The 22,041-nt window shown below is 61.3% G+C and overlaps 6 protein-coding genes across 6 annotated transcripts; 2 read left to right on the top strand and 4 right to left on the bottom strand.

Annotated features, from left to right (window-relative positions):
- Window positions 1-308: 308 nt before the first annotated feature.
- VTJ83DRAFT_3916 (uncharacterized protein) lies at window positions 309-1,313 on the bottom strand (the record flags this gene model as incomplete). Its single annotated transcript, XM_071010347.1, has 1 exon — window positions 309-1,313. One exon carries the CDS (start codon window positions 1,311-1,313, stop codon window positions 309-311), a length of 1,005 nt encoding a protein of 334 aa, XP_070867794.1.
- Window positions 1,314-2,738: 1,425 nt separating this feature from the next.
- Window positions 2,739-3,400, bottom strand: VTJ83DRAFT_3915 (40S ribosomal protein eS27; the record flags this gene model as incomplete). The annotated part of the gene is made up of 3 exons (XM_071010346.1): window positions 2,739-2,921; window positions 3,001-3,063; window positions 3,398-3,400. 3 exons carry the CDS (start codon window positions 3,398-3,400, stop codon window positions 2,739-2,741), a joined length of 249 nt encoding a protein of 82 aa, XP_070867793.1.
- A 678-nt stretch (window positions 3,401-4,078) lies between these two features.
- VTJ83DRAFT_3914 (uncharacterized protein) lies at window positions 4,079-4,867 on the top strand (the record flags this gene model as incomplete). The annotated part of the gene is made up of 1 exon (XM_071010345.1): window positions 4,079-4,867. The coding sequence occupies one exon, from the start codon at window positions 4,079-4,081 to the stop codon at window positions 4,865-4,867; it is 789 nt and encodes a 262-aa protein (XP_070867792.1).
- Window positions 4,868-6,133: 1,266 nt separating this feature from the next.
- VTJ83DRAFT_3913 (uncharacterized protein) lies at window positions 6,134-10,782 on the bottom strand (the record flags this gene model as incomplete). Its single annotated transcript, XM_071010344.1, has 4 exons — window positions 6,134-6,347; window positions 6,429-9,114; window positions 9,209-10,148; window positions 10,213-10,782. The coding sequence occupies 4 exons, from the start codon at window positions 10,780-10,782 to the stop codon at window positions 6,134-6,136; spliced, it is 4,410 nt and encodes a 1,469-aa protein (XP_070867791.1).
- Window positions 10,783-14,524: 3,742 nt separating this feature from the next.
- Window positions 14,525-19,242, top strand: VTJ83DRAFT_3912 (uncharacterized protein; the record flags this gene model as incomplete). The annotated part of the gene is made up of 4 exons (XM_071010343.1): window positions 14,525-14,773; window positions 14,875-15,259; window positions 15,316-15,598; window positions 15,657-19,242. 4 exons carry the CDS (start codon window positions 14,525-14,527, stop codon window positions 19,240-19,242), a joined length of 4,503 nt encoding a protein of 1,500 aa, XP_070867790.1.
- Window positions 19,243-20,608: 1,366 nt separating this feature from the next.
- On the bottom strand, window positions 20,609-21,377 carry VTJ83DRAFT_3911 (uncharacterized protein; the record flags this gene model as incomplete). The annotated part of the gene is made up of 2 exons (XM_071010342.1): window positions 20,609-21,166; window positions 21,282-21,377. 2 exons carry the CDS (start codon window positions 21,375-21,377, stop codon window positions 20,609-20,611), a joined length of 654 nt encoding a protein of 217 aa, XP_070867789.1.
- Window positions 21,378-22,041: the final 664 nt, after the last annotated feature.

The raw sequence follows: 22,041 nt of genomic DNA, 5'->3' as shown, positions 1-22,041 counted from the left end.
CCGGAAACCCCCCAGCCCAAAAAAAAAAAAAAAAAAAAAAAAAAAAAAAAAAAACCCTAAAAACACTAGCCTCCCAATCCCATACTCATGGTATAAGGGCATTGTCGCCTGCCCATATGATGCTTCCCATACCCATAAACGCCATAAACACCGTGGATCAAGAGTTCAAGAATGTTTCCCACCACGGTTACCTCCCTCCCTCTCCCGCGTGCCCGCATGTTGCCTTTTTGATGGCTCCACAACGTCAGCTACCATATTCACCCTTTCTCGGACCCTCCCTCCCTCCCTCCATCTATCCATCAATCCACTCAGTCCATCTCCATCCTGGACTCCCCGCCGACGAGCCCGTAATCCAGAAAGCTCGCCTCCTCAAAGTCGTTCCCGTCGATCCCGCGGGCGGGCGCCACCATGACGTTCTCCTCCTGGCCGGCCGCCAACGACCCGACCGACGAGGGCGCGAACGCCGCCTTGGGCATCGACGACTTGGGCCGGCGGGGCACGGCCAGCACGCGCGCGTTCTCCCACAGCCCGGCCGGCGGGCCCAGGCTGCACGGCGAGATCTCGTCGACGAGCCAGCTCTCGGGGCTGTCGCCGGCGCGGCGGACGGGCCCGCGGTACGGAAGGGGCGCCAGGAAGGACGCCGCCGCGGCGGACCCTTCGGGGTCTTCTTCCTCGGTGTCGAAGCCGCGCTTGCGCGTCGTCGTTCCGGTCGCCGCTGTCCCCTGGGGGAGGGAGGCGAGCGAGGCGGCGCTGGCGACGGTATCCTGGCTGCTCGTCAGGCCGGGGACGGCGTCCAGCATGTCCAGAGGCAGATCGTCGTCGTCGTCGCTGTTGTTGTAGCGGCCGCCGTGCGCGTCGCTGGGAGGGTGGGCCGGCTGGAAGGCGAGGCCGCCGATCTTGTTGATGCCGCAGAACGGCTCGAGCTCGCGCACCGACGAGCACGTCCTCGCCGCCGGGACGGGCGCGGTCGCGCGCCAGTCGTTGCTGTTGGCCGCGGTGGTGGCGGTGTTCTTGTGGTGGCCGCGGTGGTGGTGGTGGTTCTCCTCGGACCAGAGGGCGAAGCCGCTGTAGGTGCTGCCCGTCTTGTAGCCTTCCGGAACGGCTTTGCGCACGCGCATGCCGACGGTCAGGAGGTCGGTTTGGACCTGCGGGGGGAGGGCCGGGCCGTTGAGGGCGGCCGGCTTGGAAGGCTTGAGCGCAGCAGCATCGCAGGCGGAAGTGGACGACGTGGTCTTGAAGAAGGAGGTGATAGAACGCTGCGACGGATCGCTGGCGGCGCCGGCGAACTGGCGCTTGGTGCGAGGGCCCCTCATCGTGTTTACTTTTTTGGAATTCTCCGTGTCTTAGACTTTTGTTTCGGCGGGATGCAGCGGGCGTGCGGACGATGCAGATGGTGGTATGTGGATGGAGGGGATGGACGGGATGGACGGGGGGGACTTGAAAGCGCAATTGGGGGGGGGGAGAGGAACAAAAGAAAAGAAAGGCTGGGGTTGCAGCGCTGCCCTGTAAGATGAGTTGCCCAAAGGGGTCTGGACCGAGCCCTCCGGTTCGGGCAATTATATGTGGGGAACTTGGATGTCGCGAAGTGGTCGCGCCAAGCGTGTCTTGACGCGTTTGAGTTTAAATGGACGCCGGCCGTCGTGGAGAACGGCGAAATCACGTGAATCCAGGGAACTCGCGCTATAGTAGGCCCCTACTGTGGACGCAGCAGGGTACATTTCCACCTTTCTATGGATCATTTTCCATCATTTTCCATGCTTGCTTTACCTCTGCTCTCCAGATCATGCTGAAACAAACTCCCCATCGGGCGTTTTCCTTGTATTCTTGTGGTTGGGGTCAATATGAGAGAAACATGCCTCTCTGTCAGTGGTCCAAAACTCCTTCGGGGGTGTCTGCTTGAAACATGAACTCGGATGGCCTACGGCACAGAGGCTCCCTGCCGTGTCACGCACCTGTCAGCAAGCATCAGCGGAGGAGGTTGGCCGGGTGTTGGCCTCAAGTCATGCGAAACAACCACTTGTCAGGAGCCCAACAAGGTAGGTGATCGTGTGTCAACTTTCCAATATCCATGACGTGCGTTGTGGAGCACTCGTCGCCCATTGCTTGTCACGCTTGTCACAGCCATCCGTCCGACGGCTCCGTTCCATGCCATGCCGTCCTTTGCAAAGGACCTGCCTGGAATCCGACAGAAATCAACAGCACAGCTGCGCCGCATTGCACAGAACAGGGCGCACGTTTGGGATGCGGCGATGGGATCTCAATTTGTCGTAAACACCGTTCTTCCGTTTTCCATTGCACATCATCTACCCTCGGCGTTCCTCGGCCATCCACGTCCTCGCAGTTGAGAGAGAGGCCTTGCCACCCGCCTAATGGCAAAGCAGCCCGTCGCTCGTGAACGCGCCTCCGCCAGCAAAACTCCTCGCTCCCCAGCAATGCACAAGAGAAATCTCAATCGGGTGGTCCAAAAGAGAAAGAGAGAGAGAGAGGTCGAGGGAAACGGTCGTGAGAGAGAGAAGTCGACGATGATGCTAGATATCCGGACCCCAAACGCCCTCCCAGACTTGCGCGGGATGATTTTTGGCGAATCCATCCTCTATCCGCAGATGTATTTTTGGCGACCCAGAGGGATGTCTAGACGCCAGCCCGAACCGGTGACCAAGATGCCATGATGATCCCATTACCACCCCATGATGCCCAGAAAACCGAAAGAAACAAACACAGTCACACCGTTGTGCTGTTTACTTCCTCCGGAACGAGCAGCCCTCGGTCAGACGGGCCTTGCCACCAGTGGGCTGGCAGAGGAAGGTCGCGCAGCCGGGGCAGACGACGACGGTCTGGGCGTGGGAGAAGACGGTGGTGATGGTGAAGCAGCCGGGGCACTTGACGTCCATGAAGAAGGAGCGGGGAGCAGGCACAAGGGTCTGCCAGGGGGCATCTGTCAGCGTCGTCGTCGTTGTCGTTGAGGCCAGGAGGCTCAAGAATCATCATATCTCGGCGTACCTTGAGCTTGTGCTTGCGGGCCTCAGTGGCCGGGCTGGGGTTGAGGAGGTCAACGGCGAGAACCTTGAAAACCATCAGTCAGCATTTGCCTTCCTTATCGCCGTCGCTTTGTTTATTTTTTTTTTCGTTCTCCTTTTCGTGCGTTGCTGCCCGCCCGACGCCGCCTCCCAGCATCATCATGTTCGTCCCGTAGAGTCGAGCCCTGCATCTGCACATCGATTCCAAACCGCTCGGACGACCCCCATGCGTTGCTTCGAGCAAGCCTCCACAATTCCACGTCGTTCAATCGGGCGGGGATGACAGATGGCAGGACGATGCGCAAAACTCGATCGATCGGACGGTGCGGACGTTGTCGGGCGGGGCGTGCACGAAAAGTGGCATAGGTTCGGCTGCTTACCATCTTGATCGACTATATCGAATAGTGACAAGGACGAGCAGTCGTTTGGTGGATGAAATCTGGATGACGTTGAGGGCAGATTCTTGCTCGTGGATGGCCTTGGGTGATGTGAACCGGCGGAAACCTCAAAAGCGTTCCAAGAAGGCAAAATCTGTTTCGGGGTCTGTGAGGAGCAAAAGGCGAAAATTCGGGCGACTCTTAGGGCTTGCCTGTGCGGCCAATCAGGGCCCGGAGATTCCAAGGTCGGGTGGGGCTGCAGTTGGCCCGGGCTTAAGGCAGGTTCGACTTCGGCTTGGCCGCCGCGGGGTTCCAGGTTGCTACGTAATGTGGGGTGGGGTAATCGTTACACAGTAGGTACTATACAGCGTACCTTACGTGTACTAGCAACTCCCAGTGGAGGATCGCATCTCCCCGAATGAGCCATCGGGCGCCCACCTTGGTTGGACCTGGTATCGACAAGACAACCTGACGGAGCATTGGATGCCATCAGCATCTCACCAGGCACACCGGCGACGCACGACCTGGCTTGCACTTTTGTTGAGCGCGTACCAAAAAAAAAAGCCAAACAGTCACGCTCTATCTTCCCTACCTCCCTGAGGCTTGCACTTGAGAGAACAACCAAGTCCTACGGGAACATCCTGACGCCCCCCAGCCCCTGGTCCTCCCCTCCTTTCAGCCAAAATGGCCGCCCCGGCCGACCAACGAATCGCGGTCCCCATCGACGACCCCAACGCCGACACGGAATGGAACGACATACTCCGCAAGCACGGCATCATCCCTGAGAAGCCCCCCTCGCCCACGCCCCTCATCGAGGAGGCGATGCTCGAGGCGCGGCGCATCGCCCACGAGAACCGCCTCGAGGGCAAGGACCTCTCGGACCTCGACGAGCTCGAAGACGACGAGGACGAGGCCTTCCTCGAGCAGTACCGCCAGAAGCGCCTCCGCGAGCTCGCCGCCCTGCGCGAGCGCTCCGCCCACGGCTCCGTCTACCCCATCTCCAAGCCCGAGTGGGCCCGCGAGGTGACCGAGGCGTCCCAGGCCGGGCCCGTGCTCGTCAACCTGACCTCGTCCCAGGCCGGCAACGTCGAGTCCCGCGTCCTGTCGGCGCTCTGGCGCCAGGCCGCCCGCGAGTACGCCGACGTCAAGTTCTGCGAGATGCGCGCCGACCAGGCCATCGAGGGGTACCCGGAGAAGAACTGCCCCACCATTCTTGTTTATAGCAAGGGCGACATCGTGAAGCAGGTGGTGACGCTGGCGCTCGTGGGCGGCGTGCGCATGAGCATGCTCGACCTGGATAAGATCCTGGTGGAGGTGGGGGCCGTCAAGGACAACGACATGCGCGTGCTCAAGCGGAGGCGCGAGGCTGAGGACGCCGAGGAGGAGAAGCCGGCCAGCGGCATTCGCGTGAGCGTGAAGAGCGGGAAGGCGGGCCGGGGCAAGCAGGACGAGGACGATGACGATTGGGACTGAGGCAGCGGCCGGGTCGGGCATGTCATGCGGCGAGACGCGTTGAGTGAGTCATTCGGCCGGTGCGGCGTTGCCCCCTCCCCCCTACCCCTCCCCCCGGCGGCGTGTGCCCAACAACACCGCGTCACCATGAGAAGATGGTGATGTCACACCGAACCCGTGGGAATCTTGGAAGCGGGGGAGGGGGCGGGGACGCCTCTCTGCCACGGTCAGCACCCCTAAGGGGAAATGATAACGTCGGAGGCCGATGCGTGAAGCCCTGCCCGAGGAACATATCTTCAACCCACCCATCGCGCCATCGTTGACGAACCGCAATGGTCCAGGCGATGGAGATGCCAGGGGTATCAAGCGGCCTTTCTGGCCACCCGGGGGGGCGAGGTGAACGGGGCTTTGAGTGCTCGCCAGATGGGCCATCAGAGAACAAAGGAAGGATACTTCTACCGCATGCCGGTATGCCTCCCTGTGCCTCCCTACCGACCGAGGTCGCGTCAGGCATATATATGTCTTAGGTAGACAAATGTATATACATACGAAGTGGATGACGCTACCCCGTACTAGACTCAAGATAGCTGCAAAGTCATATAGATATATGGAAACCTCAACATCCCAAGCGTATCGAATACCGGCTTTTCCGTGGCAAGACTGGCGAGAGTTCAGGATGATCAAGTTCGGTTTCAATGCTGCGGTGCTTCGCTCTGATGATATCTTGTTGCAAACGACCCAACAAGTTCCACCAACGGCGTTGACACGGACATGAAACATGCAAAGAGAACCACCTCGGCGTACCTGACCAACAAGGTTCCAGACCCAAGGTAGCCTGGAACTCATCAAGGGGGGGTATTGGAGTATTGGATTAGATTACTCTAAGAAGCGCCCTCGTGACCGCCGACGCGCCTCGATCTTCCCGGGAATAACGACCCGTCCTCCAACGTCCGTACGAGCAGTGAAGAAAGCTGCAAAGGCTACTATATCCATCGCCTATTTCACCCGCCTCCTGGCTACGCTATAACGTACCGCCCATAAAATACCTCCTCCCTCCATCCAGATGTACCGTTCGCGACCAAAACGAAAAACCACAGCCAAATCAAACGCCGTGCGAAGCAATACTTGGAAATGCGAGAGGGAAAATAAACAATACGAAAGACAAGGGACAGCGAGAAGAAGAAAAAAGAAGAAGAAGAAGGGGTGAAACCACCCATGCATGCCAATCTCAGGACGAAACCGTCCCTCACGCGCCACGAAACGAGCCTCGCCGCTCCGTTCGAAGCCTTACGAGCCGACCCTCTCGTTGCCGCACGTAAATAGGCTCACCTGGTGGTCGCCCCGCGCGGCACATCCCAGGAGCATACGGTGCGGGTGGAACGCGGTCGAGGCCAGCGGGGTGGTGGCCTTGCCCTGAAGGGAGAAGCCCGAGTACGGCTCGAGGCGGGTGATTTCGTGGCCGTCAAAGTCAAAGACCTTGACCAGATGGGCCGAGGTGCCGCTGCGAAGGAGGGAGAGGAGGGTCAGCAATCCTATCACATCACGATCAAACCAAGATAGAAAAAAAAAAAAAAAAACTTACACCGCAAACACGGGCAAATGCTCATGCGTGCTCGCCGTCCTCAGCACGTCTCTCGTCGTCTGGAACGTCTTGAGCGGCTGGTCCATGCGAATGTCCCAGAGGTGGACGCGGCCGTTGCGGCTCGCGCTCAGGAGCTCGCGCTGGCCGCCGCGCTGCATGTGCACCGAACGCACCCACTGGCGCGACTCGTCCTTCCACTTGCGCACCATGCTCTCCTGCGGCCGGACGCGCGTGTCAAAGACGCGCACGGCGCCGTCGCCGAACCCGGCCACGAAGATGTTGCCCGTCAGCTGGTCCGACGTCAGCGACGTGACGCACGACCCGGAGCGCGCGGGGATCTCGTGCGTGCACATCTCCTGCCCCGCGTTCCAGATGCGGATGACGCGCTCGTCGCCCGCCACGAGCACCTGGCCGTTGACCTGCTGCCACTCAAACACCATGCCCGAGTTGACGTTGCTCGGCACCATGTGCGTCAGGGCGCGCCAGGACGAGGCGAGCTCCACGTCCAAGCCGCTGTCGTAGCGGTGGTAGATGCGGATCACGCCGTCCGAGGACCCCGTCATGAGCAGCGCCTGGTCGTCCTCGTTGATGAAGCGCATGTCCGAGATCTTGGACCCCTCCGGGTTGCCGTTGGAGAAGCGGCTCAGGCGCGTGTTGGTCTTCCAGTCCCAGACCGTGACCGTGTTGCCGTCGTCGGCGACGGCCATGTGGTTCTCGAACTGGTGAAACGTCATCTTGGCCGGCTGGGAGCCCGTGACGATGACCCCCGCGGGCACGTTCCACTTGTGCATGCGCGAGTACGCCTTTTGCGGCTGCGTCTCCCGGAGGACGGCCTCGTTGCGCGACCGCCGCCACAAGCGCTTGTTGTACTCGTCGCTGCCGGGCTCCTCGGCCTCGGGCGCCTTCATCTGGGGCTCGCGGAAGTACTCGGTCGAGTAGTCCAAGAAGGTGCTGACCAAAGGCAGCGTCGGCACCTCCTTGGGATTCCGCTCCTTGTAGCCCGGGCACGAAGGCTCGTTGGCGACGTGATAATCGGACGGCGGCGCGCTCTGGTCGTGCTGCTCCGGCGGCGCGTTCTCTAGGCCCGGCAGCTTCCGGCTCCGCTGCGAAAGCGTCCTCTGCGACCCGCTCGGCGTCAGCGGGGGAGACGGCGCGGCCGACGAAGGATCCAGCGTCCCGAGCAGCGGGCCAAAGAGGTAGCTGGCCGTGCGCTTCAGCAGGCCGGGCGATGGCATGGGCTGCGCGGCGGCCGTGCGGGTGCCGGCAACGCTCGTGCGCTGGCTCATGTCGCCCCGCGACACCTTTCTGGAGCGTCGCAGGATCTCGTCCATGAGCGACTGCGCCTGGGCGCCGACGGGGGAGTGCAGAAGCGCGTGGTGGACGTAGTCGAGGATGACGGTCGCGTCCCGCTGGACCTCCGGGTGCGGATCGACGCTCATGATGTTGATGCGCTTCCAGCACGCCGCGAACACCGAGTCGTGCGCCACGCCAAACACCGACGGCTTGATGGTGCCGTCCTTCTCGCGGTTCTCGCTCCTCGCGTAGTGCAGCCCCATCTTGTGGTCCAGGCCGTCTTCGGGGGGAGGGAACAGCTCGTATTCCCTCTCCTCCAGGAGGTGCTCGTAGGCGGCCACGAGGAACTTGTTCTCGTAGCGCAGGGCAAAGTGAGAGAGGAAGACCAGGAGCTCCTTGCGCACGATCGGGCTGCCGTCCGTGGCCAGCTCCAGCGTGGCCCAGGCGATGCTCTCTTCGATCCGGGCCACCTCGTCCGTGAGGTCGGGAATGCCGAGGAACGTGGTCATGGCATGGGCCACGGCCGCGCGCACCTCGGGGCAGGGATCCTTGATGAGGTAGGCCAGCTTGTGGTGGGCATTCTCGCGGATGCCTCTCCACTTGGCGTCCGGGAGCTCGCTCCACAGCTGGCTGATGCAGAGGGCCGACCACTGGCGCAGCAGGGGGTTCTCGGGATGCTCGATGTGGTGCAGGCAGTACGTCATGATGTCCGTCGAGTTGCAGACGATCTGGCCGGGCTTGAAGCCCTTGCACAGCATGGCCAGGATGAAGGCGCACATGGCCTTGTGCTCGTCGAGGACCCAGGGGGCGACGACCGGGAAGATCTCCTGCGGCTTCATGATGGAAGCGAAGTATGTGTAGCCGTTGTCCTTGATCAGGTCCTGCTGGCACGAGATGTCGACGGCCAGCACGCGCGTCCAGATGAAGACCATGATGGGCTTCAGCTCCTGGGCGGCGGACTGCAGCAGCTTCAACACATAAGGGAAGATGCCGATGCTGAGGGCCAGCTGCACGGCCCACGGGCCGAGATCCAGGAACCTGCCCAGGAGGATGAGAGCCCGGAGCCGGTGCTGCTGGCTCAGGAGCACTTGAAGAACCACAGGGAGCTGCTCAGGAGGCTTTTGCGAGGCGGCGTCACCCCTGGTGAGGTAGATCTCAAAGGCCGTGAGCTGCTCCGTGAAGAAGGTGGAGGGTTGGTATTCGTAGGGGATGCCTTCGGTCTCCCGCTTCTCGAGCATGGGGAGCTGGGCCAGGGCCATGTCGACGGCAAGATCCCAGCTCTCCCAAAGGGGATGCCGCCGGGTGTCGGGCAGCTCGGGGTATGACATGGGCGTGCATCCGTAGACGGGCATGATGCGTTGAGCAAGGAGGAAATTGCGAAACAAAGCCGCCACTGGACACAATGTCAGCATGTCTTGTCGTTTGCGTCAGAAAAAAAAAAAAAAAAAAACCCCCAGGCACCGGTGAGGGGGAAAAAAGCAACCTACCCATCAAGTCCTGCCGGAAGAACTTCCGGAAGAGCGGCCTCGGGAGCGTGGTCCAGGCGATGGTGTCGGTGATGGCGGTAAAGATCCAGTTCAGCTCTCCCAGGGGGGTGCGCCGCTCCTGAAGGCGGCCGGGGAGCTTCCTCGCCCTCTCGGGGGTGATGTCTGAATGCAGAGGATTCTGCAGGACAAAGAACCAGAGGGCCATCTCGATCGGGGTGGTCAGGCAGCAGGTGAAGAGATCGGCCGGGAGTTGGGGGTTCGTCGGGAGGTTCTGCTTGGAGTCGCAGGCGGCCAGATGAATGTAGGGCCGAAAGTTGACCTTTTCGTGATTGGGATCCTGGGCGGCCTGCTCCTCCTCTTCGATCTCATGCTTCTCGACGAACTTGCCGTAGTTCTTGAGGATGTTTCCAGCCTCGGAGCAGTCCCAGACGAAGATGGTGGGCGCCTGGAGCCACTGTTGCAGGTCGTACAGCGACACGGGGATGTATTGCGTGTAGTTTTTGTTGAACACCCAGATCTCGCCCGACGCCGTCGGCTTGGGGACGCCGTGGCCATTGTAGTGGAAGAGCACGCGCTCGTCCTTTGCATTTCGGCGCAGGGAAACGCAAAACTTTTTGGTCTCTTCGATGGACGGGTCCAGGTACTGCTTGTAACGTGTACGCAGAGCGAGCGTCACATACTGAGCCTCGAGCGCCTTGCCGATGTTCTCGAGGGCCTTGCCAACGGGGGGCACGTTCGGATCTTGCCATGCCTCGAGCTTGGCTCCGGGGGTCGTGCGCAGCTGGTCCGGTGGCTCAACGCCTATGTTGAGGCACACGGCGATGGCAGCCGAGACGGTCTTGAGCCGGTCGCGCATGCGCCAGTCCTGGAGCTCGAAGGCGGGCGTCTTGGGCTTTCCGGAGGTTTCGTGGCGCTTGTCGGTAAAGTACATGTACCAGTTCTGCAAGGGTTAGCATAAGAGAGACCTTTGACGTGAGCACCCGCGTTCACCAGGAGCCACTCACATTCGCCAGGTGGGCGATGACGTCCTCGGACAGGTAGTGGTCGTCAAAGCCATGGCGGGCACCCATGTCGTAGTCTTCGTCGGCATTGCGTGCTCCCCGTTCGCTCCTCGGCCGCGTCAAGGGCGGCCTTTTGGGCGCGGCGACGATGGCAAGACCGTCCTCATCCGTCTCCTCACCAACGGACTGACTCGCCGCGGCGGCGGTTCGTTCGGGGTCGGGGGCGCTCGACGGACGCCGTGCCGGAGGGGCGTGAGGTAGTGAGCTTTGCTGGTTGGCCTCGCGGTTCTGTTCTTGTCGCTGGGGCCATTGTTGGTGCAGCGGCGGGTTCCACGTTGGTTGCGCGGTAGCAAACCCATGCGTTTGGGCTGCCGCGGCCCCCGACACCTCGGCGTACTGCGCCTGGAGATGCGATACGGCGTGGGTCGTTTGGCGGGCGAAGGAGCCGGGATGGCGCAGAGGAGAAGCGGCGATGGATGGGCCGGCGAGAGCGGCGTTCCGGGCGAACTGAGCCGAGACCTGGTGTCGGCCGGACTGGGAAGACGGCGGCACGTCGAGAGAAATTGCCGTCATGGTGGGCTAGACCGAGGGCTTGTGCATGATCCTTGCTTCAAAACGAAGCAGACACGATGGTGGGGGGTGGACTCGCGTGTCTTGAACTCGGCGGCCCGGCTGAAAGGTTTGCGCGGATGAGTTGAGGTCGGCCTTGGGGACGTCAGATGCCGGCGGCCTTGGGTTTGCGACCACGGTCGTTCAACACGAGCGAGGAATGTCGTCGCGAATCGCTGCGAAGATGGAGGGCGAAGCAAGGCGAGAAAAGAATGGCTGGAGTGGCTGCGCCGCTTCGAAGGAAGCCCGGCCTTTTCCAAGCCCGGGAACAGGATCGCAAAGGGTGGCGTGGCGTGTTTCTCGGGATTTGGGAGATGGCTTGGTCGGCTTGGAAACCGTCGATAACGTTTAGTTTGACGTCGTTGAGGTGCCGGTGGAACTGGTCGGCCACGAGGACTGGCAGCCGTGCGCGACGGATCTTGGCACCCTGCAGCCGCCCGGGTAAGCCGTCCGTCAGCCGTCAGGCTTGGAACATGTGGGGCGGGCTCTAGACCGGCTGGCGGGCTGTTCCCGCCACTGAGTCGGGTGGGCAAGAGTTCGGACGGCCGGCTAGCGTACCGCACCTACCAAGCGTACTGTGTATAACTACTGCGTACTGCGTACACAGCACACGGCAGAGGCAGGAGGAGCCTCAGCTTCGGCTTCGCCCACCTTCACTGTCCGAATCCGAACCTGGAATCATACGTGGTACGTCTGTTACGTCTGTTGTGCTTTCATCGAATCACCGGCCTGGACGTACGCATCCCACGCGACCGACCTTTCCTATTGGTTTGAATCGTGCCAGCATCACAAGAACTGCATCTGCCTACGATGGAGCACTTTCAGGTTGAGCACGGAGCACGGAGCACTGGACATACATGTGCAGATGGAAGATTCACATGCGAGGTATCTAGTGTTAGGTATTCTCTACAGCACCTCCCTGAGAAGCTGAAGCTCTGAAGAAGACAACAAAAAAGAGGGGACAGGAGGCGTGGCAGTCGAATGCGCAGCAACCTGAAGCATGGAGCTTGGAGCCTGGAGCCTGGAACAGTCCACCTCATCCACCACCAGCAGCCTCTGGGCATCCCAGGCTCGTGATTGACGCCCACAAAACGAAAACACGTGGAGCTCTCCTCGCTCAGGTGTGGACTCGGAATTGCAAGACAACTTCCCACAAGCAATACTTTGGAGTCTACAGGGTCGATCCCCGTCAAGGATGTGCGATTTGTTGTCATCATCCACTCTACCGCTGGGGAGAGAGTTGATGTCCAAGGCACTGAAGGTAAGGTACCTACTGTTCAATCGAGCTTGGGGGACGGCCAGCTTGCCCCCGCCTGCGAGGCCGAGAAGCCGCCCGGTCAGATTCTCCCATGGTACCGTTTGGTAGTCCCCCCCCCCCCCAAATAAGCCAAGGAAATGCTCAGAAGGCCGACCAAGGCACATGATTTATGTGTATCCATAACTGAATCCCCCAACGCTACGCGTGGCGGTCTTTGCTGTCCATGCCTACCACACTAGGCACAGAGTCTACAAGTACATGTACTATTAATGTACTACCTACATAGTATGCACCCCGTATTTCTCGATACGTAGCGTCGCAGGAACTCCCATGGAAGAAGGCGGGCGTCATCGCGCCGCGTGACATCGCCAACCAGGCAAAACAGCCTGTGTCGCCAAGAAAAAAACATGAAACATGGCAAGCTGGGGGTCGAGAGTGCTCGATGCCACCTTGCTCGGAACACGATGCAGAGGTGCATGGGAGGGTAATGAGGCGAGCCGATCGATGCCGGCTTGAGTTTCCACCCACGCGGTTTCAGAGGAAAACAGGTAGGTATTGCATGTCGATGGATGTTTGTTGTGAACACCTCGAGAACGGGCCGGACCGCTTGATGGTCCAAGTTTCTACATACGCAGTAACTACGTACGCAGTACTCCGTAGCCATGTGCATTTTCCCTGGAATCGTGCCCCAAGCACAATCAGCATCCTTTTTCGGACTGCCCTGCCCCGCCGGCTTCAGATTCCCCAGCCCATGGGTCCATGGGTCGGGGTGGAATTTCTCAGGGCCTTCAGGGCTGCCCGGTGATGATTTGCATGCTGTGGACCCATTCCCGTCTGCATACCACCCCAGAGCCCATCCTGGATCACTTCGCCTGCGCAGTGGCATGGCAACGCATGCCGTTCAGATGAAGAAAGGGCGGCGTTCGGCTGCAGCGTTCAGGTCGCTTGCCCTGAACATGTCTGGCATATGGACCCGGCGCCTTTTTGGCTGCGTATACTATGTAGAGGCACCGGCCGTACGTACAGGGAGAAGAAGGTCTCGTACCCGACACTACCTATTCGGTAACTAGTGGGTAGCGTATGTCGACGCAGATCTCGGGCTCTCCCACATGCAGGCCAGGCTGCCAGAGATGCCCCGAGCGTCCGCACGCCGATCACTGGCTCTTCACCAAGGCCGAAGAAGTCCATGCTTCGTATAGGTGTATAGTACATGAGGCTTTTCTCGGCTTGCCGCCTACCTTTACCTTGGCTGCGCGCTGGAGTGTGCCACCACAAGAAAGTGTGATTGCAGGTGTGGTCACAAGCGGAGCTGTCCCGGGTCACAGCCGTCAGATTTCTCTCGTCAGCGCCGCTTCGTTGCTTTGCAGCGAGCTGGCCGTGTCTGAGAGGTGCGTTGCGAACTGGAGAGATGTGCGTCGGTCGCTGGAACGGCGCCCCCTGAATGCGCTCTTTCCCCTTTTCCGCAGTGCCAGGGGGGGTTCCCAAACTTGGAAAGGGAGGGCAGGCCGAGCCACATGATTGGCCGGTGGGGGCCCGTCTCTGCGAGGCGCGCTGCGCGAAGTGCTGTGGTGGGTGGGGCTCGACGGCGCTGCCAGTTTTCTCGCAGGCCCCAGGCAAAAAAATGACGGATGGATCTCTTTTGCCGTTTCCACGTCCATGTCCCTGTCCCGAGTTCCCACTGCACCCATACCTCTGGGGTTCATCAGCCTGCTTAGCGTCTTCGCGCGTCCACCTCTTCCCGTTCCCTCCCCCAGCCCAGCTTGGCCAGGGCTGCCCGCATTGAACCCTTTTTTTTCTTTCTTCTGTTGCTCTTCGTTGCCTTCGCTTGCACAGTTACGTTCCCCTTGACGTTGTTTTGTATCTGTACCGAGAGTACATGATCGCCGTTCCTCGCCCTCCCTCCCCGGCGTCGAAACGTTACACGGTATCCGCATTCCCACCATAACATTGCGGCATCATAGTCAGCCAGCCAGGTATCCAGGTATGATTTGCTCCTGGGTTCCTCCAGAGCCTCCATCAAAGCCGCTATCCGTTTCGGGGAGGGGAGCAGGCGGGTTGCTGACCAGGGGAACCCCTTCTCATCAAAGAAAGCAGGAGGTCCAACACCAAAACCCGAACTGCCTAGGTTGCTTCGACGACTCCACCGTCAAACAGATGCCCTCGAGCCATCGGGTCTCTCGAGCTTCGACTCCAACACCCGATTCCCCTACGTGTACACGTGCCTCTCGGTTCTTGTAGCCGCCACCTCTGGTTTCTTCCCCCGCCGACGTCGCCATTGGCCGCTGCAGCCTCCCGTCTGCGCCTCACGACGTCGGTCTCCTGGATCCAGACACGCTCATCCCCCCCCAAATACGCGGCGATACATCATCAACCCCCCCGAGTCGCCTCCGTGTTCGATCTCCATCCGAGCGGGGTTCATCAGAGGGCGACACCGCCCGCGACATCGTCATGGCATTTCTCTTCAAGTCAAAGAAGCACCAGGACCGCGGCCTTCCGAGTCGGGATGGATCGCAGGGCCCGGCGCCCATAGGGAGCGCCGCCGGCCGCATGAGGGACGAGAAGGGCACCCGCTCCACGCCCACCGGTAGCCTTCATTCCATCGATAACGACGGCAGCCCAGAGCAGACGTATCCCCGCCAGCGCGGCCAGAGCCTAGACCAGTCCTCTCCTCCAGCCCAGTATTCGTCCGAACAGCCGGTAGGCATCCTCCATCCGATCCCCTCGCCACTACGTGGCCTCCTCGGTCCCTCGTCGCACGCCGCCGCGTTGGCTTGACCCGCTAATAGTAGCCCACCCAGTATCGAAATGGCGCCTCAGCACCAATGACGAACAACCCCAACGCCTCGCTGTACCCCTGGTCGCAGCGGAGGCTGACCTATACCTCGTCCCAACCGCCTCCTTTTCCGCGGTATGGCGCCGCGGTCAACGCCGTCTCCTCCAAGGAGGGCGACATTTACGTCATGGGCGGCTTGATCAACAGCTCGACCGTCAAGGGTGACCTGTGGCTGATCGAGGCCGGCGCGAACATGGCCTGCTACCCGCTCGCCACCACGGCCGAAGGGCCTGGCGCAAGGGTGGGCCATGCGAGCTTGCTCGTCGGGAACGCCTTCATCGTGTTTGGCGGAGACACCAAGATCGAAGAGACGGACGTGCTCGACGAGACCCTCTATCTGCTGAATACCTGTGAGCCGGCCCTGGTTTTGCTCCCCTTCGCGATGGTGCGCTAACGCAGGGATCAGCGACCCGGCAATGGTCTCGAGCGCTGCCGGCAGGCCCGCGGCCTACGGGCCGCTACGGCCATACCCTGAACATCCTGGGCTCCAAGCTCTACGTGTTTGGTGGTCAGGTGGAGGGCTATTTCATGAACGACTTGTGCGCCTTTGACCTGAACCAGCTGCAGATGCCCAACAACCGCTGGGAGATTCTCACTCCCGGCAGCGACGGCTCCACCCCGCCCCAGGGGAGGCTGCCCGCCGCGCGAACGAACCATACGATGGTGACGTTTAACGACAAGCTGTACCTGTGAGTAGCTGCCAAATCACGGGGAAGCGCGATCCCCCGGCGCTGACACGCAGCACAGGTTCGGTGGCACGAACGGCTTCCAGTGGTTTAATGATGTTTGGAGTTATGACCCCGTGACGAATGCCTGGACTCAGCTGGACTGCATCGGCTACATTCCGTCGCCGCGCGAAGGACACGCCGCGGCCCTCGTGGACGACGTCATGTACGTTTTTGGCGGCCGCAAGGAGGACGGCAGCGACCTCGGCGACCTGGCGGCCTTTAGGATCACCACCCGGCGTTGGTACACCTTTCAGAACATGGGCCCGTCGCCCTCGCCCCGCTCGGGGCACAGCATGACCTCCGTCGGCAAAACCATCGTGGTGCTCGGTGGCGAGCCCAGCTCGGCCGCTACCGCCGTCAACGACCTGGCGCTCGTTTACTGCCTGGATACGACCAAGATCCGATACCCGAACGACTCCGGCGCCAACAGCTCGCGGAGCCGGCGGCCCAGCGATGTGACGCAGAGCAACTCCGCACGCAACGCCCCGACGCGCGACGGCTCGAGAGGCCCGTCCGATGGCAGGGGGCAGCCTCCCGCCCAAGCGAACGGCTACCGTTCGCCGACCAACGAGCCCGGGGCTCCCAACAATCAGCCCGGCGCGGCTCGGGCGCCACGGCCGGCGGGTCCAACGGGGCCCTCCGGCCCGCCTCCCCAAGGACAGGCCCCTAAGCCGTCGCTCAACAACGCTCCGCCGCGCTCGCGGACCGCGTCGCTGGAACGGCAAGAACAACCTCTCAACTCCCCCAGAGGGGTCACGTCGCCGGTGCCGCAGCAAGTGGCGGCTCTGAAGGAAGCGGAAAGCCTCGCTGCCAACGGGAGGCGCACCCCGCCAACGCAAAACCCGCCGCGCTCGGCTTCGAGGCAGGCCGAGTCGCAGCCTACTGACACGCCCAGGTCGAAGCCGGTCAAGCAAGGAAAGAGTCAGGAGCCGGTCGACAGCGCGACAGAAGCGTCGCTTACGCAGCCGCAGACCAGCACCCGGCCGTCCTCGCCTCCGCCCCCGACGAAGCAAAGCAGCAACCCTGTCACCAGGCGGTCGTCCATGCGGAACTCGCAAACCGTCGCCCTCCTGAAGGAGCTCGACGCCGCCCGGAACCGCAACGCTTGGTACGCGTCGGAGCTGGAGCTAGCCCGCCGGGCGGGTTACGTCCCCAGCGCATCGCTCAGCCCGGTCTTGTCCGGCCAGGCCATGGATGCGTTCGATGAAGATGACAAGCCGCTCATCGAGGCCCTGCTGGCCATGCGCGCCGAGCTCGCCAACGTCCAAGCGTCCATCGACAAGCAGGCCGTGATCGCGGCGAAGCAGATCGCCGCGGCCGAGAAGCAACGCGACGCCGCCATTCAGGAAGCCGTCTACGCCAAGGCCAAGCTCGCGGCGCGGGCTGCAGGGAGCACCAGCAGCACGCCGCAGCTGGACAGCGACAGGGACGCGGATGATCGGTCGTCCGAGATTGGAAAGAAGCTCGCGTACGCGCTGAACGCCCAAAAGGAGCTCCGGGATCAACTGGACCGGCTCAGCGCCGAGTACGAGGCGGAGAGGAAGGCCCGCAAGCTCGCCGACGATACGGCCAATGCTGCTCAGAAGCGGATGACAGAGCTCGAGACCTACAAGCAACAGAGCGCCTCGGAGCTCGAACAGCTCAAGGCGGAGCTGCACATGGCCCAGCGCGAGGCGCGGGAGAAGTTGGTCGCTGCGACGGAAGCCGCCTCGGCGGCCCAGATGCTCCGTGCCGAGAAGGAGGAGCTGGAGAAGAAGTACGCCGAGGCCTTGTCGAGCTCCGACGAGCACAGCGCGACGTTCGAGAGCCTGCAGAAGGCCGTGGCCGCCTCCATCGAGACCAAGGCGCTGCTCGAACGGAAGCTGGACGAGGAAAGGGCTCTCCGAGAAACGGTCGAGACGAAGCTCAACAAGCTCAAGGCCGAGCACGAGGCGCGCACCGCCGAGCTCGTCACCACCACGCAGCGCCTCCGGGATGCCGAGGAGCTTGCCGAGCAGCACGCCAACGAGGCGCGCCTGCACCGCGAAGCTGTACTGGCAGGTCTCGAAAAGATCTCGCTCCGGGACGCTTCCAAGTCGGACAAGAACGAGAGCGAGCGGGTCCGCGCCCTCCAGGCGCAGGTGGACGCCGCCAACGCCCTCGTCCGCAAGTATCAGCAGGAGGCCGACAGCGCGGCCGACAGGCTGCGGGGCGCCGAGGAGCGCATCGCCGGCCTCGAGGCGTACCAAGAGCAAGCGAGCCGCGAGGGCGTGTCCATCCGCCGCCAGCTGCAAAACGCGCTCCGCGAGACGCAATCGCTTCAGGCGGCCAACTCGGAGCTTAAGCAGCAGCTCGAAAGGCAGCAGCTCGAGGCCAACGCTCTGCTCGTTCAGCACAACGCCCTCAAGGACATTCTCAGCGAGCGGGGCATCTCGCCGACATCGGCCTCCTCCCGCCCTCGGAGCAGCCCGCGCAGCAGCCCTCGCGGCGGCTCTCCGGAGCAGCTGCGGCTGCGCGAGCTGGAGCAGCAGCTCACCGCTGCCCAGGCGGCGCTCGAGGAGACGAGGTCGCAGGCCGCCCAGAAGGCCCAGGAGTCCGAGTCGGCGTACCGTGAGAAGCTCGCACAGCTCGAGAACGACTACCAGTCGGCCGTGCACTACGTCAAGGGCACCGAGAAGATGCTCAAGCAGCTCAAGGAGCAGCTGACAAAGTACAAGACCGAGAACACGCGGCTCAAGGAACAGGTGGTCGAGCTGGAGGACAAGGTCGCCGAGGCGGGCGACGCGGCGTCCAAGGACCAGCCGCAGCAGGCCCCGAGCGATTGGGAGGCCCGGCAGAAGTCCCTCCAGGCCGAGGTCGACCGCCTGCAGGCCGAGCTACGCGAAACCGCCTCTAGCCTCGAACAGCAGGTCAAGGCCGTTCGGCAGGATCTCGCAGAAACCCAACAGGAGCGCGACCTGGCTCGCAAGACCTCCGAAGAAACCAACGCCCGCCTCAACACCCTCCGCAGCGACCTCGAGCAGCTGCAGGCCGAAAACGCGCTGCTCGAGCGCCGCGCCCAGGATGCCGAGCAGAAGGTCAGCACCCTCCTCGACCAAGTCGAGATGTCGGTCGACAACTACCGCCGCCGCTCCCGCCACCAGGTTCCCAGCATGGTCTCGGAATCGCTCAACCTCGCCAGCCCGCTCCCGGCGGGTCCCAACGGCGCCGGCGCTGCGGGCGGCAACGGCCAGCTCATCCCAGGGCACATGCGACAGGGGTCCGCCGCGAGCGACTCGGAGAGCCTGTACGGCGTGGGCGCCACGGCTAGGGACAGCCTTACCGTGGGCGCCACGGCTAGGGACAGCCTTACCGTGGGCGGCGGCGCGTTCGGCGGCAACGCTCGCGACAGCGCCGCGCTGGACAGCCTGGCCAACGAGCTCGAGACGCTGCGCAGCCAGTGGGAGGCGACCAACAAGAACTACCGGCTCAGCACGACGTTTGATTTCGACACCAACCCGGCGGCGTCGCCCGCCATCCTAGGCAAGAAGGACGAGGGGGCCGCTGCCGGGCTGAGCGAGAGCCTGGCGGATTGGAGGAAGAAGATGGATGAGAGGGGGGCGGACGGCGGCGCTTCTGGGAAATGATATGTGGGAATACAAGGGTAGGGTGGTGAGGGCCGGTTGGGTTTGGATTGATGATTTTATTCCCCCTTTTTTGGTATACCCGCGAGTGGAGAGAGAGACGGATGGAGGAAGGGGAAGTGATGGTAATGAAGCGGAGGGCTCTTTTTCTGTAATGTCTTATTTTTTACGTGCGTCTTCTGGACGGCCAGGGTTTTCGATTCTTGTTGTGGGTTGTGGAGATGATCTTTTTTTTTTTTTTTTTTTTTTTTTCGTATTCTCTTTGTCTTGTTCACTACTCCTGGCCAAACTGCCCCGCGTTGATGATGTCAGTTTTCTTTCAACGTTTCCGTCTTCTCTCAAGTGGCCGGGTTTACCCCGTGCGTTCTTCGCAGGCTTGTTGTTTTTGGTCGCTCAGATGTCTGGATGCAATGGAAAGGTGATAGAAAACGCAATGTAAGCAGGGAAAGGTGTCAACGGGCAGTGCCAGAAGCAGCAGTGCGCAGTACCTTGGACTGACTGAGCTTGTCATTACGCTATACTCGTTCCTCTTGGTTCGTTTCCTTGACCATCAGATACGCTTAGGGGGTATGTTTTCTCGTGGTTTGGTTTGGTTTGGTTGGTTCGTTGGTTCGTTGATTGGTTCGTTTACTTTATTTCAGGTGTCTGGGAAGAGTGGGCAAGAAAGGGGGGGATGTAGGAGGAGGTGGAGGGGCGAAGGGGACTTGCGAATAAGCAAGTCATACTTGGAATCGGATAGGATTTTGGTTATGAGGTTGTTTGATCGCTGTCTATCTTCTTTTTTTCTTCTTCTTCTTTTTCTTCTTCTTCTTTTCTTGTTGTTATTACCTATTCTTTCTCGCTCTTTGGGGCCTGTGGTCCTCGAGAGCATTTTGGCTGTACTTTGTAGTGTTAGACCGATGTCGCTGAATGAGAGATGATGCTTGTTGTGCGCGTGCTCGGTGAACACTCCAACCCTTCTTCAAAATTGACACGTTCTTGAGGGTGCTGGGCATGACATGCCTAGGAGGCTGTGATGTACCCAGAGGGGAGTTTGAGATCCCCTCGTCAACAGTCTTCGAAGCCACTTGGCCCAGAGTGAAACTCAAACGATTCCCAAGAGCATAACGAGTTCGTGGGGTATGATATGTCATTTGCCCGTCTCCATTTGTCAACGATAGGCGCGTAGCAGATGTTGGACTCAACCCCAATAGGACATCTAACCAAGACGATCTTGATTGGCCTGCGAAGGCCTACCCCGTCAACCTGTACACACATCACACATCTTGCTCTACAAACGCGCACAAACGAACTCAACTCCTAGACGCCTCCCTTACTCCGAGACCCCCGCATCCCCTCCTCTCCAGTCCTCCTCGCCGTCTCACAACCATCACTTGGCCGCCGTTGCCAAGCTGATGTAGACGCCCCAAGCCAACCCGGCCAGCGCGCCGGCCAAGGTCCTCGCCTCGACGCTCGTCAGGAACACGTAGTTGCCCAGGGCGACCCACGGCCAAAAGCGCCACCCGGCGCGGACGAGGGGCCAGAACTCGGCGCGCGCCGCGGCCCAGGTCGGGGCCCACGCGACGGCGCCGGGGCGGAAGAGCCCCGCCGAGGCGGCGGCAGGGGAGTAAAGATGCGCCGTGGCCTGGCGGAACGAGTGGATGAACAGGCTGAAGGCGACCGTGTTGAAGGTGGCGCCGGCGGTCTGGTCGAGGAGGAGCTTGAGGGCGGTGTTGCGCTTGCTGAGGCGGGGCTCCTCCTGCTTGGCGGGTTTGGCGGCGTCCCCGTCGGCGCCGCCGCCGTTGGGCTTGGAAGACGGGGGAGGCGGGGTCGGGAAGGCGGGGAACGTGGACTCGAGGAATCCCTGCCAGGCGAAGTTGGGGGGCGTGGAGAGGGCGGCGAAGAAGGAGTACTGGAAGACGGTGATCCAGTCGATGGTCAAGGGGGTCTGGCGTGGGAGGTTAGCCGGGGTAGCATCTCGGGAAAGGGGGGATAGGAATGAATATGCGGGTAAAGAGAAAATTGAGAAAAAAAAAAAAAGTCACGGAGAAGGTTGGAAGTACATTGGACTGGTGAGCCGTGATGGCCTGGGCGAGAAGGTTGGAGATGATGGAGAGGATGGTGGCTTGCACCGTGGCCGTCACGATAGGCGGCGCCATGGTTGAGACGAAAGTGACGCAAACGGTCAAGATACAACCCTCCAAAAACAGGACAACCCACGTCTTGTAACACCGATATAAAAGCAAGAGCAAAAATTCGGAACCAGCTGTGTGAGAGGAGGGCCAAAGTATTAGTGTTTATATTTTCTTCAAACCGGTGGTGCCAGCGTATCGGGTTCACGAGCATGCAAGCCCGCGGGAGGGCCCACTTTCACCCCCGCGTTGGCAACCGGTTCCCCTGGTAGCGGGTGTGCGCTTCGCTGAAAGAGGGAAGAATCTCTCGGACGTGCACGACGGGCCCATGGAGTACCTGGGTTTCCCGGATCTCCTGCCGGCTACACCGACTGCTGTGGCAGGAGCAGAACATCCTGAGAGAGGCGGCGGCGGGAGAAGCGAGCCGGGGCTCACCACCGGGTGGTGGGCTACACACTACGCAGAACAATGGCCACATGTCCTCTGTATGTGACCTCGGGCGGATGATCAGAATCGCACCAAGGGACAGCTCCTGTGTTTTTCCGAACCGTTGTAGTACATGCCAACTCCCAACATGCCAATCGCTGGCCGACCTCGTCCACCTTGCTGCGCTCGCTCTTCTGCAGGCTCCGTCACATGGTCGGCTTCCCTCCGTTTGGACAACCCCCCTCGCCCCCCCTTCCCCCCAGGC

The sequence above is a fragment of the Remersonia thermophila genome, chromosome 3 (assembly GCF_042764415.1).
Source record: "Remersonia thermophila strain ATCC 22073 chromosome 3, whole genome shotgun sequence".
In the NCBI taxonomy this organism is placed as follows: Eukaryota; Fungi; Ascomycota; class Sordariomycetes; order Sordariales; family Chaetomiaceae; genus Remersonia; species Remersonia thermophila.
The sequence above is the reverse complement of the archived record's forward strand: the minus strand, read 5'-3'. Positions and strand labels throughout refer to the sequence as shown.